General features: G+C 45.0%; 1 protein-coding gene across 3 annotated transcripts in view; it reads right to left on the bottom strand.

The window, feature by feature from the left end:
• The window catches only part of ATG2B (autophagy related 2B), a 170429-nt gene that overhangs the window by 74891 nt on the left and 72944 nt on the right, over nucleotides 1-22594 (bottom strand). For all 3 annotated transcript variants that reach the window (XM_082242639.1, XM_082242640.1, XM_082242641.1), the window contains exons 11-17: nucleotides 21866-22127; nucleotides 17724-17874; nucleotides 17283-17375; nucleotides 5846-6034; nucleotides 3959-4232; nucleotides 2997-3108; nucleotides 721-910 (exon numbers count right to left, since the gene is read on the bottom strand). In XM_082242639.1, the coding sequence (XP_082098765.1) occupies nucleotides 721-910; nucleotides 2997-3108; nucleotides 3959-4232; nucleotides 5846-6034; nucleotides 17283-17375; nucleotides 17724-17874; nucleotides 21866-22127 (1271 nt within the window). The remainder of the gene's footprint in view (nucleotides 1-720; nucleotides 911-2996; nucleotides 3109-3958; nucleotides 4233-5845; nucleotides 6035-17282; nucleotides 17376-17723; nucleotides 17875-21865; nucleotides 22128-22594) is intronic.

The following is a 22594-nucleotide window of genomic DNA, read 5'->3' as shown; positions in this document are numbered from 1 at the left end:
TGACATTACTACAGTAATCAGTGCTATAAATTTGCACTGTTACTGCATTAATGACACTGGCAGGGAAGGGGTTAACCCTATGGGTGACCATAGGGTTAAATGTATGCCTCTGGCTTAGTGACATGTGGGGGGTGGGGGTTCTGTGACACAGACAGAGATCGCAGGTTCAGCTATGTGATCTCTCCCTGTCTGTCACTAAGAAGATCCGCCTGCTTTGTTTACATAAGCAGGCGGGTCTTCTCATACTTTCCCCGACGATCGGGGAAGAGAGGCGGCCTCCTCCGGCCCGACTCCCGCTTTGTCTAAACACATTGGGAGCCCGCTGCCGAAACCACTAGGAGTCCAGCGACGTAGGTCTACGTTGCTGTACCCAGGGGAGCCGCACTGCAGCAGTAGGATTACTGTGAGCAGTCGGCAAGTGGTTAAATAAGAGTGACATGTTAGTTATATGTAGGGCTGGGTGGTCGGAGTTTGAGTTTACTCAGCAGTTAATTACCGGCTCAGTTTCTGTCAACCTGGAAATTTTGGGTATTCCCACCCACCTTTGTCCGTTACAGCCCCTCCGGTCCATTTTCCTTATTATAAACTAAATAAATACAGCAGCGATGGTGGGAGCTCCTCATAATGGGTACAAACAAGTGTTCAAAGTTGGGAACTCTCTCCCCTTACCACTGTATCAGTTATCTCTGCGTAATAAACTAGCCTAACTCTATACCATACCTCTTCATTCTCAAACATGACTCTCCGGGAAGAGAAAGGCGAGGGCTCGGGGCGTTTGAAGTCGCAGACATCTTTTAGTGAGTGAGAGGTCCCTTCCTCGTCTTCGTGAAACTGCCCATCATCATCCTCCTCTGCAGCTACTCGCTCCAAAATAGAATGCATAGCTACAGGATTGATTTTCAGCACAATCCTTGAGGGAAAATTAAAGAGAACACATTACACATTAATATACGGTGAACACCAAGAATTTAACAAAAGCTACAGCAGGCCAAGCTGCTGCCAGAGGGCTGAAAAGGGTCTACAACTGTAGTATGTCATCTCTTAGCACCAAAAGCCCAGTGCTAGTATCTTTAACGACAGCGCTTTTTTCAGAAGTTCCCTGTCCCTATCACTCACAGTGGTGTTAAAGTCCAAATTTGTGCCCCCGGGCGGTTTATTGCACCGCATACTAGCATATTATGAAAGATTGATCTTAAAACAAAGCCCCCCCATCTGTTCGCCGTCACTGCTGGCGGCACTCCATCTTCACCCAAACTTTCTTCTGGGCTTGCGCTCTCCGGCTATTTGAACGGCCAGGCAGCAATGATGTCACTTCCACACGTGTACGGGAGTCATGGTTGCGGCACAGCGCTCTCAATGGACGGCATACTCCAGAGTGCCATCCATTCAGAGCACAGTGCGCATGTGTCGGGGACCGGACGCTACAAATGTGAATATCTTTTAACCACTTTAGCCCCGGAAGATTTGGCTGTTCAAAGACCAGGTCCTATTTTGCGATTCGGCACTGTGTGACTTTAACGGACAATTGCGCGGTCGTCCAACGCTGTACCCAAACGAAATTTACGTCCTTTTTTTCCCACAAACAGAGCTTTATTTTGGTGGTATTTGATCATCTGTCGGATTTTTTTTTTTTTTTGCGCTATAAACAAATAATAGTGACAATTTTGAAAAAATAACAATATTTTTTACATGAAATTCTCAAAAAAAAAAAATTTAAAAATCAAAATTTTTTAACATTGTAGGCCAATTTGTTTTCTGCTGCATATTTTTGGTAAAAATCGCAATAAGCGTATTTTGATTGTTATCGCGTTTACTAACTACGGGAAAGATTTATGTAATTTTTATTGTTTTTTTTACTAGTAATGTCGGCGATCTGCGATTTTTTTGCGGGACTGCGACATTGCGGCGGACATATCGGACCCCTGACTGACATGTTTGACACTTTTGGGGGTAAGAGTGACATTACTACAGTAATCAGTGCTATAAATATGCATGGTTACTGTCAAAATTACACTGGCAGGGAAGGGGTTAACTTTATTGGTGATCCAGGGGTTAAGTGTGACCCTAGGGGCGTGATTCTAACTGTCAGGGGGCGTGGCTTGTTAGATCATCACAGAGACATGCGATCCTATATAGCAGGACTGCATAGCCTCTGTGGTGATCTAAGGGAGAATGACAGACGGCTGTGTTTACATTAGCCGTCTGTCTTTCTCCCTCTGCAGCGAGAGATCGTGAGTGGCCGGCGGCCATCAGGTCACTCGCGCTAGCTCCCCAGATAATGAGCGGGGGGCAGGAGGGGGCGGGAGCGTGCCGGCGGCGGCGTTCGCCCCCCACAGGCGGCTGAGCGAGTGTCGTACCCCTACGTCACTTTGCCCAGCAGCGACTGCCTGCCGCAGTATATCTGCGGTGGGCGGTCGTTATGTGGTTAAACTGTACACGTTAAATCTTTTAAGCTGTACAGGTTTAGGGGACACTCACAGTACCTAAAGGTAAGCCTGTAGGTACAAGTCATAAAGTGGAGTTTACTACTGCTTTAGCCTGCCCCCATCTTAACCAATTATTTGTAACTTAATCCCTGGAAAGAGCAAATCATGTTTAACCCCCTACAAAACCTGACCCTGACCCTAAGCATGCTACCTAACCCTGAGTAACCTTTAAATGAAAATGAGACCTGGACTTTACCTCCCCTTCCTTTACCTTAAATCTGAACTCCAGGCAGATATATAAGAAACAACTGAATGCAACTCTGTAATCACTAATGCATCATTAAAAGTATTTTTTTTAAATGCAAGCAGGGTAAGCTTCTGAATTTGACTTGGTATCATCCTCCTGCAGTCCATGTACCAAAAAGCCAATCTGCTGTGCTACAGTGCAAGAACGTAGGGACAGGAAGAGAGAAGAGCGACAGAGAGATGAGATGAGCTCATCTGCAGCAGGGGAAAAAAATCAGGGCTTCTGCCTTGCCTTGTGCTATGTGTATAACAAAATCTACAAACCTTGGCCAATCAAAATTGTCAGATGTTGTCATGTCTCCATCTAAATCATTGCTTTTCTTAACCACCTTTAGAAACTGGATTTCTGGTCCATCACTTTCTTCCTGGAAGGCACCTGCAGAAAATAACAAAATGCAGAAAGAATATTATCTTCACTTCTTGCATGCTTGCTGTGTACAATTGGGGATGATCACATAATAAAGTGGATTTCACTAAAGTGGTTCTAAAGGCTGAATGTTTTTATTTCATGCATTCTATGCATAAAGGTAAAAAACCTTCAGTGTGCAGCTCGATCCAGAGATGGACACAAGAGCAGCAGCTCTATCAGGTCTCTCCCTCCTCACTGGCTGACACACAGCAGTGTGAGCCATTGGCTCCTGCTGCTGTCAATTACAGCCAGTGAGGATGTGGGGGTGTGTCTTACAGACTTTTAAAGTACCAAAAGTTAAAAAGGAGGTGAGAGGAAGAGCAGAACTTCCCTTTTTGGGTGAAGATTCACTTTAAAAGTGGAGATCCACATTCTTACAAATACCCATTCCTGATTGCTATGTAAGCCAGAAAAATAAAAAATCCATCTTGCAGTGCCCCCCCCCAATGCACTGCAAGGGTTAATTGTGCCTTATGTCTAGCCTTTTCACTACCTGATTCCTAGCTTCATCTGGCTCCAGCGCTCTTTTCCTATCCCCGAAGTTCCACTCAACATCATCACATACTATACAGGTTGAGGCTGGAGTGCATATAGAGCCGTAGTTTAAAGAGCAGCTGCAGGTGGTCCAATCGCAGCCCTGGAGGGAGCCTGCTGGAGCGAGGAGTAAGGCAAGTATTTACACCTTAATCCTCTGTCCCTAGACTAAACAAGCATTTGGACTTTTTATCTTCATGGGGTTTGGCTTTAAAGCATGTTGTATATACTGTAGTTGTCTGAACTTTTACATTCACGGGGTGATGTAGTGTACTGCACATACCTGCTAGCTCTTTAAAAATAAATTCCAGCTTCAATTGTTCTGGGGAAGAACCACCTAGAACCTCTGTCTTAAATTCAGCATCAGTGAACCTTAGATGCAGGATCTCTTTCTGCAGGGATTTCTTGAACCAAGGACCCCTCTCCTGGTCTGATCGCAGGTCAGGAATGGGGAACCGCACTGCAAGGTGGAGAGATGGAGCAGACACTAGCACAGAGGTCCGCGTGTTTACTGGGGAACGGGAGTCATCCAAGAGCACCTCCGGAAAGTCCTTGTGCTGAGGAAAAAAATAAAGCAAACAGTCCATGAAAATAAGCTGGTAAAACTACAGAACACTGCAATATTAAAATAAAACAAAATCCCATCTTTATACACTGCTCAAAAAAATTAAAGGAACAATTTGAAAACACATCAGATCTCAATGGGGAAAATATCATGCTGGATATCTATACTAATATGGACTGGGTAATGTGTTGGGAATGAAAGGATGCCACATTAAAATTACAAACCTACAGAGGGCTAAATTCAAAGACACCCCGAAAATCGAAGTCAAAAAATGATGCAGCAGGCTAGTCCATTTTACTGAAATTTCATTGCAGTAACTCAAAATGGTACTCAGTAGTTTGTATGGCCCCCTTGCGCTTGTATGCATATGACTGACAACATTGGGGCATGCTCCTAATGAGACGACGGATGGTGTCCTGGGGTATTTCCTCCCAGATCTAGACCAGGGCATCACTGAGCTCCTGAACAGAATGAGGTGCAACCTGGCAGCGTTGGATGGACCAAAACAATGTCCCAGAGATGTTCTATTGGATTTAGATCAGGCGAGCATGGGGTCCATTCAATGGTATCAATTTCCTTATTCTCCATGAACTGGCTGCATACTCTCGCCACATAAGTGCAGGCATTGTTGTGCACCAGGAGGAACCCAGGACCGACTGCACCAGCGTAGGGTCTAATAATGGGACCAAGGATATCATCCAGATACCGAATGGCAGGGTGCCATTGTTTAGCCTATAGAGGTCTGTGCATCCCTCCATAGATATGCCTCTCCAGACCATCACTGACCCACCACCAAGAGGTGGTTCAAGGCAGTGTAACGTTCTCTACGGCTTCTCCAGACCCTTTCACGTCTGTCACATGTGGTCAAAGTGAACCTGCTCTCATCTGTGAAAAGCACATGATGCCAGTGGCAGGCCTGCCAATTCTGGTGTTCAAATGCAAATGTCAATCGAGCTCCGCAGTGCTCGGCAGTGAGCACAGGGCCCACTAGAAGACGTTGGGCCCTCAGGCCACCGTCATGAAGTCTGTTTGTTTGGTCAGAAACATTCACACCAGTGGCCTGCCGGAGGTCATTTTGTAGGGCTCATCCTATTCCTCCTTGGGTTAGGGACCTTCTACGGCCCCGTCTCTCTCTCCTAGAGTAACTGCCTGTCTCCTGGAATCTCCTCCATGCTCTTGAGACACAGCAAACCTTATGGCAATGGCACGTATTGATGTGCCATCCTAGAGAAGTTGGACTGCCTGTGCAACCTCTATGAGGTCCAGGTATCGCCTCATGCTACCAGTAGTGACAGTGACCCTAGCCAAATGCAAAACTAGTGAAAATCAGAAAAGATGGATGAATAGGGAACAAAATGTCAGTGGCCTCCACCTGTAAAACCGTTCCTGTTTTGGAGGTCATCTCATTGTTGCCCATCTAGTGCACCTGTTTATTTTACTAGCACCAAAACAGCTGAAACTGATTAACCTCTCTGCTACTTAACTGACCAGATCAATATCCAATAGTTTAATTGACTTGATGCAATACTCTGAATTAAAAGGGTTTCTTTAATTTTTTTTGAGCAGTGTATTATTTTCCTCGAGGTTAGAATACACAAAACTGACCAAACTAATGTGTTTGTTGTAGGAGGTGAACAGATGTGACGTCATCATTTCAACGGTGCCCAGTTTCTGTGACTGGAGCAAGGAGTTCAGTCTATCTACAATAGTAACATCCAGCTCACACGAGGCGGAAGTCAATTGAACCTGAAGCTCTGATCTCTGTGGGGCTGAACCAAGTCGTCCAGAACTGCCCTGAAAATTAAAAAACAAAAAAACAAATAATCAGAGCATAAAAGTCATCAAAATGAATTGTAACGATATAGACTAAAAAGTGGAAAAAAAAAAAGTGGAACAATAAAATTTGCCGGCACTGATGGCTTTTGGAACAGAAAATCGGATTTTTGTAAGATCTTACCGTAAAATCCTTTTCTCTTAGCTCATTGACAGACGTAGTCTTCTTGATTCACAAGAACTGGGTTATGTTGTCTCCGCAGGAGTAGGACTAGGCAGAAAGAAAAAACGTTCTGGCTCCACCTTAGGGGCAGTCCCTGAGGGTATATCCTCTTCCTGTCTGCTACAGAGAATCAGTTCTGTCACAAAGCAGCAACAGAGAATTTAACCCAACCCAACTCAATGATAGAGGGGCGGGTACTATGTCTGTCAATGAGCTAAGAGAAAAGGATTTTACGGTAAGATCTTACAAAAATCTGATTTTCTCTGTCGCTCATTGACAGACGTAGTCTTCTTGATTCACAAGAACTGGGACATCCAGAAGCAGTGCCACAAATGAGGGGTGGGATTGACAGAAATCAAAATCCAATCTAGAAGGCCCAACCGGAGCCAACCAGAAGTATCAAAGGACTCATCGAGTAAACAGATGAGACCTACCCCACAAATCCTCGAGGTAGACCAACAGTCTCCTCAAACAGTGGCCTGCAGGAACCTTGCGGCCAGAAGAGGCATCTGACGATGCCATCACATAAACCTTATACAATATTGTAAAGGTATGAACCGACGACTAAACAGTCGCCTTGAAAACCTGAACCACTGACGCCTGATGGCGGAAGGTCCAGGAAACGCTAAGCGCCCGAGTAGAATGCGCCTTAACAGGGAAAGGGGGATCCCGACCCTTGGATAAAATAAGCCTATACCACCGTCTGTCTGATCCATCTAAAGATGGTCGCAGCAGAACAGGCAACCCCTTCTTAGGGCCATCCGTGATCACAAACAGTGAATCCGTCTTACAAATTGAATCCGTAGTATTCAAATATATCCTGATCGCCCGAACTACATCCAAGGAATGCCATGCAAATTCTCCAGGATGATTGGGCCAAGGACATAGGAAGGACAATACACTGTCCTCATTCAATGAAACTTTGAAACCACCTTAGGAAGGAAGGATGGATTCGGATAAAGAACAACCTTATCCCTATGAACCACCAGATCTGGGGAACAACAGGATAATGCAGCCAGTTCTGACACCCTGCGTGCAGAAGTGATAGCCACCAAGAAGGCCACCTTCTGGGATAAAGTAAGCAAGGGAATCTCCCTGATATTTTCAAAGGGAGGTGTCTGAAGAACCGACAGCACCAAATTAAGATCCCAGGATGGTAACGGCGCGTGCACTGGCGGAGCCAGGTGTCGCACCCCCTGGATGAAATTCCGCACCAAGGAATGAGTAGCCAAAGGCTTCTGAAAGAAGATAGCAAATGCTGAAACCAGACCCTTGATAACACTCAAGGCCAGCTTCTGCTCAACTCCCTGTTGCAGAAAAGCCAATATTCGGGCTACCGAATAAAGATGTAGATGGAACCCAAGGGATTCACACCACACAATATAAGACTTCCATGTACGATGATAATCTTTCTGGAAGTCGCTTTCCTTGTTTTAACTAGAGTAGGAATAACTGAAGCTGACAATCCCTTGTCCTTCAGCACCTGGGTCTCAAAAACCAGGCCGTTTAAAACCAGCGATCGTAAAGCAGGATGGAAGATCGGTCCCTGAGACAGTAGATCCTCCCTGAGAGGAAGTCTCCACGGGACGTCCGCCACCAGTCTGACCAAGTCGGCGTATCAAGCTCGACGAGGCCAGTCCGGAGCTACCAGGATTACTGGAATTCCTTCCTCCTCTATCCTGCGAAGAAGTCTTGGCAGTAACCCAAGAGGAGGGAAGGCATACATTAGCTGGTATTGCCCCCACGGGGTGACCAGTGCGTCTGCGGTCTCTGCTAGAGGATCGCGGGAGCGAGCCACGAATCTCTGTACTTTTCTGTTGAATCGTGATGCCAACGGATCCACATCCGGGGTGCCCCAACGTAGGCACAACTGGTGGAAAACTTCTGGATGGAGGGACCATTCCCCCTGATCCGGAGTCTGACGGCTGAGATAATCTGCCTGCCAATTTTCCACCCCCGGAATGAACACCGCAGAGATAGCTGGAACAAATCGTTCCGCCCAGCGAAGAATGCAAGCCACTTCTTTGGCCGCTCGGACACTCTTGGTGCCCCCCTGGTGATTGACATAAGCCACGGCCGTGGCGTTGTCCAACTGGATCCGAACCGGGCTGCCCTGGAGCTGCTCGGTCCAGTGAATCAGACAAAGTCTGATCGCTCTCAGTTCCAACACATTTATCGGTAACCTGGATTCTTCCGGGGACCAAAGTCCCTGGACAGATAACTGACCGAGAATTCCTCCCCATCCGGATAGACTGGCATCCGTGGTCACTATCGTCCAATATATTGGCAGAAATGACTTTCCCTGGCTGAGTATCGGAGACTGAAGCCACCAGACCAGAGACTCTCTGGTCTGTTTGCTCAAACGGATCCGATAGTCCAGAGATTCCGGATTCCGATTCCATCTGAGAAGAATCTCTTGCTGAAGAATTCGGGTATGGGACTGGGCAAATGGGACTGCTTCGAAGGAAGCCACCATCAACCCCAGAACCCTCATGCAAGTCCGAAGGGAAGACCAGCTGTTGGATAGTAACAACTGGACTGCTGATTGAATCTTCCGGAGTTTCCCTACCGGAAGGAAAACTCTTGTCCTGAACGTGTCTAGAATTAGACCCAGATATTCGAGCCTCTGGATGGGAAGCCGGAAATGACTTTTGCTGGTTCACCAGCCACCCGAATTCCTGTAAAGAAATTATAGTAATTTCTAGGTTTTGTAGCAGGGTCTGAGGAGACTCTGCATGAAGCAGGAGATCGTCTAGGTAACCTAGAATCGATATGCCTCTTTGGCGCAGTAGTGCCAACATTGGGGCCAACACTTTTGTGAAGACCCGAGGAGCCGTGGCGAGACCGAAAGGTAACACCACAAACTGATAGTAGTTCTCTTCTACGGAAAAACGTAGAAATCGCTGATGTCCTGCGAAAATGGGAATGTGCAGATAGGCGTCCTTGATGTCTATGGACGCTAGGGCATCCCCTGAATGCAGGAAGGCTGCTACTGTGCGAATGGATTCCATCTTGAATTTTCTTATGTTGAGAAAAGGAATTGAGTGCCCTTAAGTCCAGAATTGGACGCACTTTGCCCTCTTTCCTGGGTATTGTAAATAGGCTTGAATAAAACCCCTGAAAACGTTCTGTCCAAGGAACGTGGACTACCACTCCTTGTTGTAGTAAATCCGTGACTGCTCTCCGCAGATCTTCTAAACGATCCGGGGATAGTCGGATATTGGAAGGGAAGAATCGCGCCGGTGGGAGAGATCGAAACTCGATCTTGTACCCTGACCTTATGACTTCGCAAACCCACTTGTCCGGGATTCTGGAAAGCCATGGATCCGGGAACCGGCGAAGACGTCCCCCCACCCCAATTATGGGTGGGGGCGCACCTACAGGCTTTGGACGACTTATCTTCAGGTCTGGAGGGGGCGGGCTTTTGCTTGCCCGACCAACGTCCCCTGAAGCCTCCTGAAGGAGCTTTGGAGGACTTAATTTTTTCACCCGCGGGACGAAAAAACTTTTTGTGAGCAGAGAAAGAAGGCCCTCGTCTTTGACGAGTTCCTTTACCCTTAGCATTTTGCGGTAAAAAGGTGCTCTTTCCACCCGTGAGATCCTTCATGATCTCATCTAAGTTGGCTCCAAATAAACGTGCTCCTAAAAAGGGGATATTAGCCAATGCTTTTTTGGAACCTTGGTCGGCTAACCAACCCTTTAGCCACAGTGTACGCCTGAGAACCACTGCTGAAACTGATGCTCGCGCCAATAATGGAGTGGCGTCTAACGCTGCATCACACACAAACTGTAACCCCTGTATCATCTATTCCAACAAATCCGATACCGCCTGGGGGACCTCTTCTAAGTCCCGGCGTAACCATTTGGTCCATTCGGTTACAGTCTGCGAAACCAGCCCAATAGCAATTATTGGTCTGAAAGCTGATCCAATCAAGGAAAACATGGTGCGAGACATAGCTTCTATCTTGCGATCCACTGGATCTTTAAAAGACGGAGCGTCTTCTAATGGAATAACCGTGGCTTTATTCAATCTAGCAATTGGTGAATCCACCACAGGTGGTTCTGTCCATTTCTTAATGAGGGTTTCCTCAAACGGATAACGCCTGTTAATGCGTTTAGAAATAGCAGAAGTGCGTTTTGGCAGACTCCATTCTTCTTTGATTGGATTGCCAAAACATTTGGGCAATGGAAAAACCTTCGCCACTTTGATGCGTTTTTTAGTCCCAAAAGGAATTTCAGTTTCAGCTATTTCCGATGGAGTACCCTGTAATCTTAAGGTTTCTTGAACAGATACAATGAGTGCCTTTACCAACGCTTCCTCTCGGGCTATGGCTGATGCCGAAACATCCTCCTCACTGTCTGAAGAGACAGTACCCGAGACACCAATCCCAGATGAGGTACCTGCAACTGCAGAAATAGGCTCAGATTCTGAATCCGAAGTTTCAGATTTTAATATGGGGTTAGGCGGGGGCTTGCGCCCTGTCCCTGACACGCCACTTCCACCCGGGACACAAAAGTTTCCATAATAGCTGACAATGATTCAATTGTCAGTGGGGTGCTGGAGGATCCTGCAGACTCCTCGAAGGGATCTGGTGGAGATACATGAGTGGCAGGGTCCATGTTAATCCAGGACACTTTGCCAGTAAAAAAGAAAAAACATCTTTTTTTTTTTTTTTTTTTTTTTTTAATAAAAAATACCTCTTTTTTTTTTTTTAATGTGTATCCCCCTAGCGCAATAGCGCCCCTCAGAGTACCTGCTTCTTGATCCCCACAGAGAGAGAGAGAGGGACCCTCAAGGCTCACCACCCGATGCAGAGAAGTTTCCAACCAACTGCAGTCAGCGTTTGTCTTTACAGACTGGAAAGCTGTGTTCGTTTTCCCGGGTAGAAAGGAAGTGGCTCCGCCCCCTGTGTACGCCTTCCGGCGTTCCCAGCTCTCCACGAGGTTAGCTGGGCTATTTAAACATGGCCGCCCCCATACAGGAGACAATAGACTCCAAAAACATGGCGGCCGGCGTGACCTGAGGACATTCATGCACCTGGTCTACAGCAAAATGGCGGCGGATTGCCGAAATATCGTTTTTCCCAGCACATCCACCTGCATATCTGCTAAATGGCGGTTTATCGATCTGCAGGAGGTCCACTACAATTAAGGTAGGATTATACCTCCTATGTCTGCTGCAATACTGCAGTCTGCTGGGTAGAGTGTTAGCTCTCAAACCAAGTCCACTTCCCACCAAACACATGCTGTATTTACAAGGGGGGACTTTTAGTGTCAGACAGATACTGACCATGTATGGAGGGGCCCATTTCCAAAACTGCCTCATAACGAGGGAAAAAAGGAAACATTTACTCACCATACCGAACCGACAGGCACCCTCTCTTCACAATACCCTCTCCACCGGGGTGGGGGGTTGTGGACCACTCCGGACGCCTCGACTCTCTGGTTCCTGGCGTCCAAGCGAGACTTTTAACTCGCAAGGTCAGTCCCTCCAATGGGACTCCGTCGCGGCCGACCCAGCGCGGAGCTCTGGTCTGCACGCGCTCGTAGGCAGAAACCGGGGTGACCACTGGATCTCAACATCCAGCCCGTCGCCCGGCCCCGCATACTTACTTGAATGTGTCGCGGCCGACCAAGCGCGATGCAATGGTCTGCGTGCGCTCGTAGGCCGGCTGGGGTGACCACTAGTGTCGCCCAGTCCGGCATATTTGCTTGAAGATCTCACAGGAAAAAACACTGGAGAAAACTACCTAAAAAAAATATTTTTTCTAAAAAAATCTTGCCAGGACCAGAGATCCCAGCAAGGAACTTAGGTCCTTACTCCTGACTAGACAGAAAAAAACGGATTCTCTGTAGCAGACAGGAAGAGGATATACCCTCTGGGACTGCCCCTAGGGTGGAGCCAGAACGTTTTTTCTTTCTGCCTAGTCCTACTCCTGCGGAGACAACATAACCCAGTTCTTGTGATTCAAGAAGACTACGTCTGTCAATGAGCGACAGAGAAAGGTTATTTTTTGATCCAGTAGATCACAGCAAGGGGTGAGTAAAAAAAAGGGGTAATGTTTGCATCAGAAAAGGCCAGGGTTGGGGTTACTGGGAGGGTTATTGTGAGAGGTAAAGAGAAGGCTAATGTGAGGGATGCAGGAAGGCATAGTGTGAGGGTTACAAGGAGATTAACAAAAGCCTGTCAACACAGTCCCTTATAGTAATGTCATAATGTTTTCTCTCCCTATACATGTCTATGGGAATACAAAAGCAGCATGTAGCAGGTCAAATGCATGCCAGAAGGATGCCAACTGCAGGTCAAATGCACCTGCCAGGGGACGATCTGAAAAAGATGGGTAGAAACTGAAGCCCCTACTGCTAGTGATTGGTGTAGGAGAGTCGATAGGATATGGAACTCATGTGTAGCAGAGACGAAGATCGTGTGGACAATTTTTCAAAAAAGCTGAAAAAGTGGAAAGATTTTAAAAACAACTATAGATTATATACGAATTTGGGCAAACTAGAAAAACATTTATAAGTAGGATAATCCGGAGTCATATAGAAGTTTAGTAGGACAATATGGAAGTTAGTGCACTGTTACTAAAAGGGGAATAGAGGGGCTGGGGGGAGGAATATAGGGGTTGCGGGGAGGGAGTTCCTTTTTTTTTTGTTATTTTGTAAAATTGATTGGAATTAATTAAAATTATAATAAAAAAAAAAAAAAAAAGCACCTGCCAATGAAATCGAAATAATCTTAGAACCGTTTTAAAATTATGCCAAAAGTACATTGCATTTGTCCATCAAAACAAGCCCAAATCCTCAGTGCTCAGGCCCTGGCTCGTGCACACAGCGATGTCCTCTATTATCTGTAGGCACCTCTTGTACCCTGTCTTAGCGCTTAGCCTATATTTCATAGCCCTCCAAATCCCTGTTTATGCTATTAGGAAAGTTTAATAATGGTCATCGAACAGCAAACTAAAAAAAAAGGTTCCCTATAAAATATTCTTCTTATTGATCTCACGGGGCATAAGCCATGAAGTTATTACTGAGAATGTTTATAACTTCCTCCCTGGTTATACCCTCCCAAACAGCCATTGGCTGATTGGCATTATGGCTTTAGCGGTAGGACAACACTGTAGAATTGGCCTGGTATATGTCTGTTGCCTATACAAAAGTAAACAGGTTTACAACGCTATTAAAATGGTACCAGGAGTTGAAACGCACATGTAACTTTACTACAGTAGCTGTTGACCAGGGGTCAGCAACGGGCTGATCATAGGCAGGTGACATGTAGGCAATGATCTTTCCTTGCAGATCCCGGGAACCTGGACAGGAGGGGCGGCATTTACTAGAACTCGATCTGTATTTTTCTCATGCAGCAGCTGAAAGCAGGATTCTCTTCTCTTCCCTCCTGCTGGCATTCAGCTGCCACAAGAGGAAAATACAGGGGATTGGTACCAATATATACCGACCCTACTGTCCCTGTTACCTTTCTTTCTGCAGCCCGGACCCCCCATATGTTCCCCTAGTCACCCCCCCTTCCCCCTGCAGCGCTGCCAGCTTCCCTCGATCTCCTCTCTCGCTGACTGCTGCTTCTCTTCCCTCCTGCTGGCATTTAGCTGCCACAAGAGGAAAATACAGGGGATTGGTACCAATATATACCGACCCTACTGTCCCTGTTCCCTTTCTTTCTGCTGCCCGGACCCCCCATATGCTCCCCTAGTCACCCCCCCCCCTTCCCCTACAGCGCTGCCAGCTTCCCTCTCTCTCTCCTCTCCCGCTGACTGATGCGGGGGATAGTTTCCCTGTAGGAGAGGAGGGAAGGAGCCTGTAAATATGTAATTTACTGGCCCCTTCCTTTTCTGAATGAATACATTGAGTGATCGGTACTGATCACTCTCTGTGTTCATTCATAACGGAAGCATAATAAACAGTGTTTACTAGGCTTCAGTTTGTGAATGAACAGGAACCCCCTCAAACACAGAGCACTCCCCATTCATTTACAGTCCAGTGAAGCTGAGGCTGAAGAGAAAAGGGCTGGGGAACTTCGGTCTTCAGTTTCAAAAGTGAGACATCAGGGGTTTGTTTACACCCCTGATTATTCACCAAAGCCCACCAACTGGGCTTCTAAAAAGATTGTAATAAAATAATATGGTAAAAAAAAAAAAAATGAAAAAAGTAATGAAAAAATTAAAATAAAAGACTACTGACACCATCCACTGCCCTACTGACTCCATTCTTACTTACTTTACCTTACTGACATGTCAACTGCTCTACTGACTGACACTATCCACTACCCTACTGACTGACATCACCCACTGCCCTACTGACTGACATCACCCACTGCCCTACTGACTGACATCACTCACTGCCCTACTGACTCCATTCTCTACCTTACTAACATGTCAACTGCTCTACTGACTGACACCATCCACTGCCCTACTGACTCCATTTTTACTTACTTTACCTTATTGACATGTCAACTGCTCTACTGACTGACACTATCCACTACCCTACTGACTGACATCACCCACTGTCCTACTGACTGACATCACCCACTGTCCTACTGACTGACATCACTCATTGTCCTACTGACTCCATTCTCTACCTTACTGACATGTCAACTGCTCTACTGACTGACACTATCCACTGCCCTACTGACTGACATCACCCACTATCCTACTGACTCCATTCTCTACCCTACTGACTGACACCATCCACTGCCTTACTGACTGACATCATCCACTGCCCTACTGACTGACATCACCCACTGCCCTACTGACTCCATTCTCTACCTTACTGACATGTCAACTGCTCTACTGACTGACACCATCCACTGCTCTACTGACTCCATTCTTACTTACTTTACCTTACTGACATGTCAACTGCTCTACTGACTGACACTATCCACTACCCTACTGACTGACATCACCCACTGCCCTAATGACTGACATCACTCACTGTCCTACTGACTCCATTCTCTACCTTACTGACATGTCAACTGCTCTACTGACTGACACTATCCACTGCCCTACTGACTGACATCACCCACTACCCTACTGACTGACATCACCCACTATCCTTACTGACTCAATTCTCTACCCTACTGACTGACATTACCCACTGTCCTTACTGACTGACATCACCCACTATCCTACTGACTCAATTCTCTACCCTACTGACTGACATTACCCACTGTCCTACTGACTGACATCACCCACTGTCCTACTGACTCCATTCTCTACCCTACTGACTGACACCATCCACTGCCTTACTGACTGACATCACCCACTGCCCTACTGACTGACATCACCCACTGTCCTACTGACTCCATTCTCTACCTTACTGACATGTCAACTGCTCTACTGACTGACACTATCCACTTTCCTACTGACTGACATCACCCACTATCCTACTGACTCAATTCTCTACCCTACTGACTGACACTATCCACTGTCCTACTGACACCGTCCACCGCCCTACTGACTGGCACTCTCCACTTTTAAAGTAGGGTAAGTTTATATTTTTACAGTGACATTTGTTATATTATATATTTCTAAGTTTTTCTTACTATTTCGTTAGGCCTTTTCTAGTTAATTTCTTAAAAATATAAGGGTGCCGGATCCTGGTGACCTTTGATCTCCTCCATGTTGTTCAGGTAGATCTCCACCTCTCAAAGGTTGCTTACCCCTGCTCTTGACTATGAGAGTCCAGTAACAGAGGAATATGAGCGTGTTGGAAGGGTCATTTGACATTGCATATACATCGGAGTATCTGAGTGTGCCCCGACACCTTTATTTACTTCCTTCATCTGGTTTTCCACACTTAGATTTGCAGGGGCTCAACCAGCCATTGCACTTTAATCCCCAACTCCACAGACATGGGAATGTGGACAATGTCCACTAAAAAAAAAAGCTTAACATTCATTCAATAATAAGAGGTATGATCTATATTTAGTCACACAGAGATTGCCTAACAATGCCTAAGTTATCTCCTACAAAGCTTGACCATCACCTGATTTTCTTATAACCCAGCTACAGCTGAATTTCAATTGGAAAGGGTAGGGAAGGGTTAGAAACTGTCAGGTTTTATTGTCATCTGTGTCCCTGTTTGGGAAATTTCCAGGAAGTGATGGAAAGTTTCCTAAAGCTTAAAGTGGATGTAAACCCTCACATATACCCAGTGAAGTGAATAGCCTCAAAAGATACACAGAGATTAAACAAATCTCCCTAAAGAGGTTTTACTTGTATATGCGCTGTCTTCAGCTTTCTATACTGTTTAGAAAGTGCATATCCTGTTAGAATATTTTCTTTCGGAGTCACCTGTGGGTGTGGATTCTTGCCATAAACTGTAAGACAGCCGATTGGAGGAAAGGCACACACCCCCACTCCACATAGGCAGAAACATGAAGAGCTGTGCTTTGAATAGACCAGCTATCTGCTAATCTATTTATAGCATCCACCCTGACACAAGATTCAACCTGGTTTCATCTCAGTTAACGGAGAACTTGTCAGAAGTTAATCATGCAGATAACAGAAGAGCAGTGCAGGAGAAAGCCACGGGACTTAGAGCTTTGAAGAGAGATAAGTACACACTACAGATAGATATGCCCAGGTCAGATTTTATAAATGGGGTTTACATCTACTATAAGTGTAGTCAAAATAAAAAATAAATAAATAAAACGCACACATAAGTACAAGGGACACGATTTACTATTAATGCGCTGTGTCCCTTGTGCTGCTGGCTCCTGGTTTCCTTGAAATCCTCCTTCATGATGTTCCCCTACACTGCACTTTTCTGGTGCAAAGGAAGTTAATAGAACTGAGGGAGTGGTCATTTGCACTCATCAAAAAGTGCCAGTCAATGCCCACCCTTTCCACCCAGCTCCTTCATTTATAGAAATCGATACTACAGCTACTATGAATGAAATATGATCAATGAATGGAGGACAGGTCGATGACTGAATGGTCTGTCCCCTCTATTCATAGACTGAGTTTCATTCATAAAAATGGTAGTACCAGTAGTGTCCACCAGTGTAAAAGATAAAATGCATTAACTCACCTGAGCTCCTCTGTTCTCCAAATGCTTATAATGCAGGTGAATGCATGGGGATGATCTGCTGTCCACATCATTTTCTAAGTCAAATTTTAGCAGCTTCACAAAAAAAAAAAAAAAAAAGGTACAAAGTTGTTAAAGGAAACCCGTACAGAAAGAAATACTTTATACAGTCTGCCATTGCCAACCTCTATCTTAAAATGCTAGTTGCTTGGTTATCTCAGGCTACAAAAGCTTTTAAGCCAGCAATGTCAGAGTGAAGGTACAACTCTCTTTCTGCATGCTTGTTCCTGGTCATTGACCAGAAGTAATGATCAGCAAGATTCCTGGCATTTTTAGAAGGTGGTTAGTAATGGTATTGTACATTTTTTCAGTATAGAATTCGTTTTACTGAATTCACAGTACATTGACCTCTAATCAGCAATAGGACACATCCATCCATGTTACCTCTGTATAGTGAGGAGGGACAGACTGCGAATCACTGGGGAAAAGGCACTCTAGGAGCTCAGTCTGTCCAATACACACGTCAGTGCTGAAACTCCGTGCACCAGACCTCTGGCGCTGTTCATGGGAGATTTTTATTTGCGTCCCTAGGAATCTTTCAAGAGATAAAGACAGCAATTAGATTATAGTAAATAGATTTATGTTCTGGCTATTAGGCTGGTAAATTAACCACTACAATCCATCTTTAGGCCTCACGCACATTGGACGTTATAAAAATGCCATCAGCTTTGTAGTGAGTTTTTCAGCATTTTTCAGCTTTTTGCTTTGGCGTTTTTCAGCGTTTTTAGCTAAAAATCACCTCTCTGCTATTTTAGTAACTCCCACTTTTCCACATTGCAATGCTTGCAAGAATTGTATCGCATGGGTGCTCACACCCATGCGATAAGATTTAGGTGCGGGCGAAAATGGGTCCCACAACATTTTGGTGCAAATGTGGACCCCTTTTTTGTGGACCCATGGTACAAATGGGTCCACATTTTTTTGTGCAAATGTGGACCCAAAATGTGGGGTCCCACAAAATTTTGGTGCAAATGCGAACACCCATGCAATGCGATTCTGTCAAGCTCACTGCATTTTGCAATCTGTTTCGTTCATGGAGCATTAAGCCCCCGTTCACATCGGGCAGATTTGACATGTCAAATCGCATGCCAAATCAGAGCCTATTGCCGGCAATGTCACTGTCCGAATTGGTGCAACCCTGACTTTGCGGCACCGCACCGATTCCCAAAAGCAGTTTCTGCACTATTTTTGGCAACTTCAGGGTGCGATTTCAATAGACATCTGTGCATGAACCCGTACAGAATGATGTCTGTCAAACCGCCCCCGAAGTCGCACTGACAGGTGAGTTTGAAATCGTGTGCGTTCAGCTGAATGATTTCAAACCCATCCTCAGTCTGAACTGGTGCCGTTGCCGGCAATAGACTCCAATTGACATGCGATTCAACATGACAAATCGCATGCCAAATTGGCACAATGTCAAGGGGGGGGGGTTCATGTTTCAAAACAGATTGCAAAATGCAGTGCGCTTGCCAAAAATTGCATTGCATAGATGTTCACACCCATGCAATGCGATTAGGTGTGGAGAAAAAAAAGGGTCCTACAACATTTTGGTGCAAATGTGATGCAATTTGAGCCGTACAAAATATATGGCTCAAATCGCATCGCACAAACATCACATGTGATGTGCACAGGAATGCGGTTCGTTTTTGGTGCAAATCACATGCGGTGTTGAGCATGCACCAGTGTGAACCCAGGCTATGTTCCATCAACGACACCTCCAAACACAACCCAGGCTTAAAAAAGCAAATGGAAGAAAAAAACGCTAGTTAGCGTTTTTTGGCGTTTATCAGCGTTTATGGACGTTTACGTTTTTACAGCTGAAAAATGCCACTCAAAACCCACTAGTTTTTGGTTTTTTTTTTAAAGCCAGAAAACGCCCCTGCCAAAAACTGCTGATAACAGCCTGTGTGTGCACGGACACATAGGATAACATGCTGGGGAGTTTATTGGCTGCTGAAAAAAACACCTGAAGCCAAAAACAGCCGCTGTAAAAACATCACGTGTGCATGAGGCCTTAAAGTGTATCTAAACCAAACAAAAAAAAAACAAATGTAATATAATGGAGCTGATCAGTCCAATAGAATAATGGTGGCTGCAGTCGCGTTTTTTTTTCAAGCTGAGTACATTTTTTGCAAGTACAGAAAATTTCTACTTCAGGCTGACAGAAATCAAGTATAACTACAACTTCCTGTGTACTAAATTAAAATTTCAAACATTAATATGTGCTTTTCAAGTGATCTTCTGTGAAATACACAATCCCTCCTTATGATGCAAGAGATAAAGGAGACATTTTTTGTAGTCCAACACAAGAGAGAAGCACATGGTGACAACACTACTTCTCTATGGGTACACTATTGTGTGAGCGTTGTCACCCTTGAACAGAAATTATGTTACTGGCAGGATCACCAGATAAAAAAAGCCTTAAAGTGAAAGTAAACTCAAAGGCATAATTTTTACTTATAGGTAAGCCTATAATAATGCTTACCTATAGGTACTATAAATATCTCCGAAACTTGCACCGTTTAGGAAATATTTACATTACATGCAGCCGATGACATCATCTGTGCATGCGCTCTGAAGGAATGGCCATACCATTCCTTCAGGTACCTGTGCCGTGAATGACAGCTTCCCCATGCATGCGCGGGAGTGACATTATTGCGGCTCTGGCCAGTCACACAGCCGCAGACACGGAAGGAATGCAAGTAAAGATGGATGCTGTCTGGAGCTGGAGGGCTTCATTTTCAGGTAAGTTTCACATAATGTTCTAGTAAGCGATGCATACTAGCACATTATTACTTTACCTTGCAGCTCACTGCTAGGGCACATCGAAACTGGTTTTCCATGTGCCCTATTTCCACCACAACATTGCCTTGAGGTGGATTGCAATAAATTGTGTAAATGCAGACATGACATTTCAACAAAGTTGAAAAAAGGGGAAAAAAAAAAGTGAACAGTTCCCTTCAATGTTAGGCTCCATGTACACGGGACGCTGGAAATGGCCGTTTAGGAGCAGTTGGGCGTTTTTTTCAGAAGCCCCTGAACCCACCTACATTTTATCTTATCTGTCCATGTACACCAGGTTGTTTACAGTCATTTGCAGGCAGTTGCGTTCAGGGACTGTTTTTAGAACGCAATTATTTGCGTTCGAACGTGTGTTTCCCAGCGTTTCAAACGCACAAACGCGTCCGAACGCATCTGAACGCGTCCGAACGCGATGACCCGTGTTTAGCGTTCGCGTTTTTCCATTTTAAAGGGGAATAATTTTTATGACCTCTAGGAACGCTGCTAAACGCCCACTAAACGCGGGTACAAACGCGACTGAACGGACGTTTCAAACGTCCTAAAAATTCCAGCATTCAAAGGGACTTTTAACAACGTCCCGTGTACATGGAGCCTTACAATGCAAGACACTGACAGTCATCGCCTGTACACAACGGACAATCAGTCTGCACACTACACAATGGCTAGTTTTTGCATGTGGGCTTATGTAAAAGAAAACTAATGCAGCCACCACATCTAAGGACTGGTAAGGCCGACTATGTTACATTTTGTTTTTTGGGTTAGGAGTCCTTTGTGGACGAACTGTAATATTTAAAAATATCTGACGTACATTCTTTTTCAAGCTTAAAGAAAAACTATGATGGGTTTGAATCTGTTTTTTTTTTTAATTTATAACATATGCATACACACATACAGTTTTGGTTTAACATAAAATATTTAAAGTGTTTGTTACACCAACACTTTATATTCCTGATATGTGACTGCTGTACCATGTACCTGTATGAGAGAGTATCTGGTTCTCTTGGTATTGCTTGATTTATGTGAAATCCCTGGTGTTCCTGATAGTCCCCTTGCTTTCCTATTAAAAACTGACCACATTAAGCAGGAAAGGACACCGTGGTCAGTTCTCTAGCTATGCTGGGAACTCTGCCTGCTCTCCTCCAATGATCAGACTTGACCTGACACACCCCCACTGTACAGCCATTCACTGGAAAGCTCAGTGTACTGCTGCATCTCCTCCCCCAGCTCTTACGCAACCGAGAACAGAGGGAATGTGATCACTTATAAAAAAGAGAAAAAAGGCATTTATGTTTTTTTTGTTTTTTTTTATCTATACAAAAATATTTTGCCATTTCTATTTTAAACTGGCACTATAATGGATTCTCAGAGCACTATGGGTTATCTAAAGAAACAGCAGAGTTTGTCTGATTGAAACATCACACTAAAACCCCCTTTAATAGCAATCAGCTCTACGTGTATGTCACTCTGCACTTACATTTTATGAGCCTTTCAATAGAATGCAGTCCACATAACACTACAGAGAACACTCTATGGTTGGAGCAGAGACTGGTCACAGGACTTTGTCAAGTCACATGACCGGGGCTCAGCTTCTCCAGACTTTTTTTTCCCCACACCGTGCTCTGCCTAATAAACACAGTGTGTTTTTCCTATTTTTTTAAAAAAAAAAGTAGTGGTATTGACGTAGCCATAGTTCAAGAAGAAACACAATAAAGACTTATGGGTACCTGAGGTGGTCATGAGTGCAAGCTTCCGCAAAGATATTTCGTAGACAGGCAAAGTCGTTCTGCGTGAAGGTCTCTGGTTGTAATGCCTCTATGCGGCTGAAGAACCCAACTGACAGCGGGGTCAGCGGATTAGGGCTGGACGTGGCCTCTGTCGGTGGTAGGGGGTCTATATGGAGCACGGAGACAGATAACGAGCCTACGGCCAGTCTGAACACAAGCTCTGGTCTAGATTCATCCACAGAGGCTGAACGGGCTGGTAGTGCTGCAATAGAGGAGTCTAATGAGTACTTTTATTAATTTAACAGAACAGGTTCAGGTAAAAAAAAAAAAAAGGATACGCTCATTTTTATTAGGTAACTTTTAAACAACAGAAGAAATGCACAAAACAATATATTCAAACGTGTGTTTTAATGAAGCCACAGCCAACCGAGATCAAGACAAGCCAACTGCAAATAGTAATAGGAACTCTTCTGTTTTCTTATAATTGCTGGCCATGCATTGATTCCCAGGCACTGGTAAATGACTACCGTCCCTACCATTAGGGAGTGGGTGGCAGAGCTTAAAGTGAAGCTCCATCCAAAAGGGTAAATCTTTTGTGTCCCACTTCAACAAGTGGGACACAATCATGAAGTGTAACGAAATTTATTGGATATTTCAAACTTTTTTAACAAATAAAAAACTGAAAAATTGGGCGTGCAAAATTATTCAGCCCCCTTAAGTTAATACTTT

This window comes from Pelophylax lessonae, assembly GCF_965119305.1.
Source record: "Pelophylax lessonae genome assembly, chromosome: 13".
In the NCBI taxonomy this organism is placed as follows: Eukaryota; Metazoa; Chordata; class Amphibia; order Anura; family Ranidae; genus Pelophylax; species Pelophylax lessonae.
Note: the sequence above shows the minus strand (reverse complement) of the source record. Positions and strands in the feature narration are given on the sequence as shown.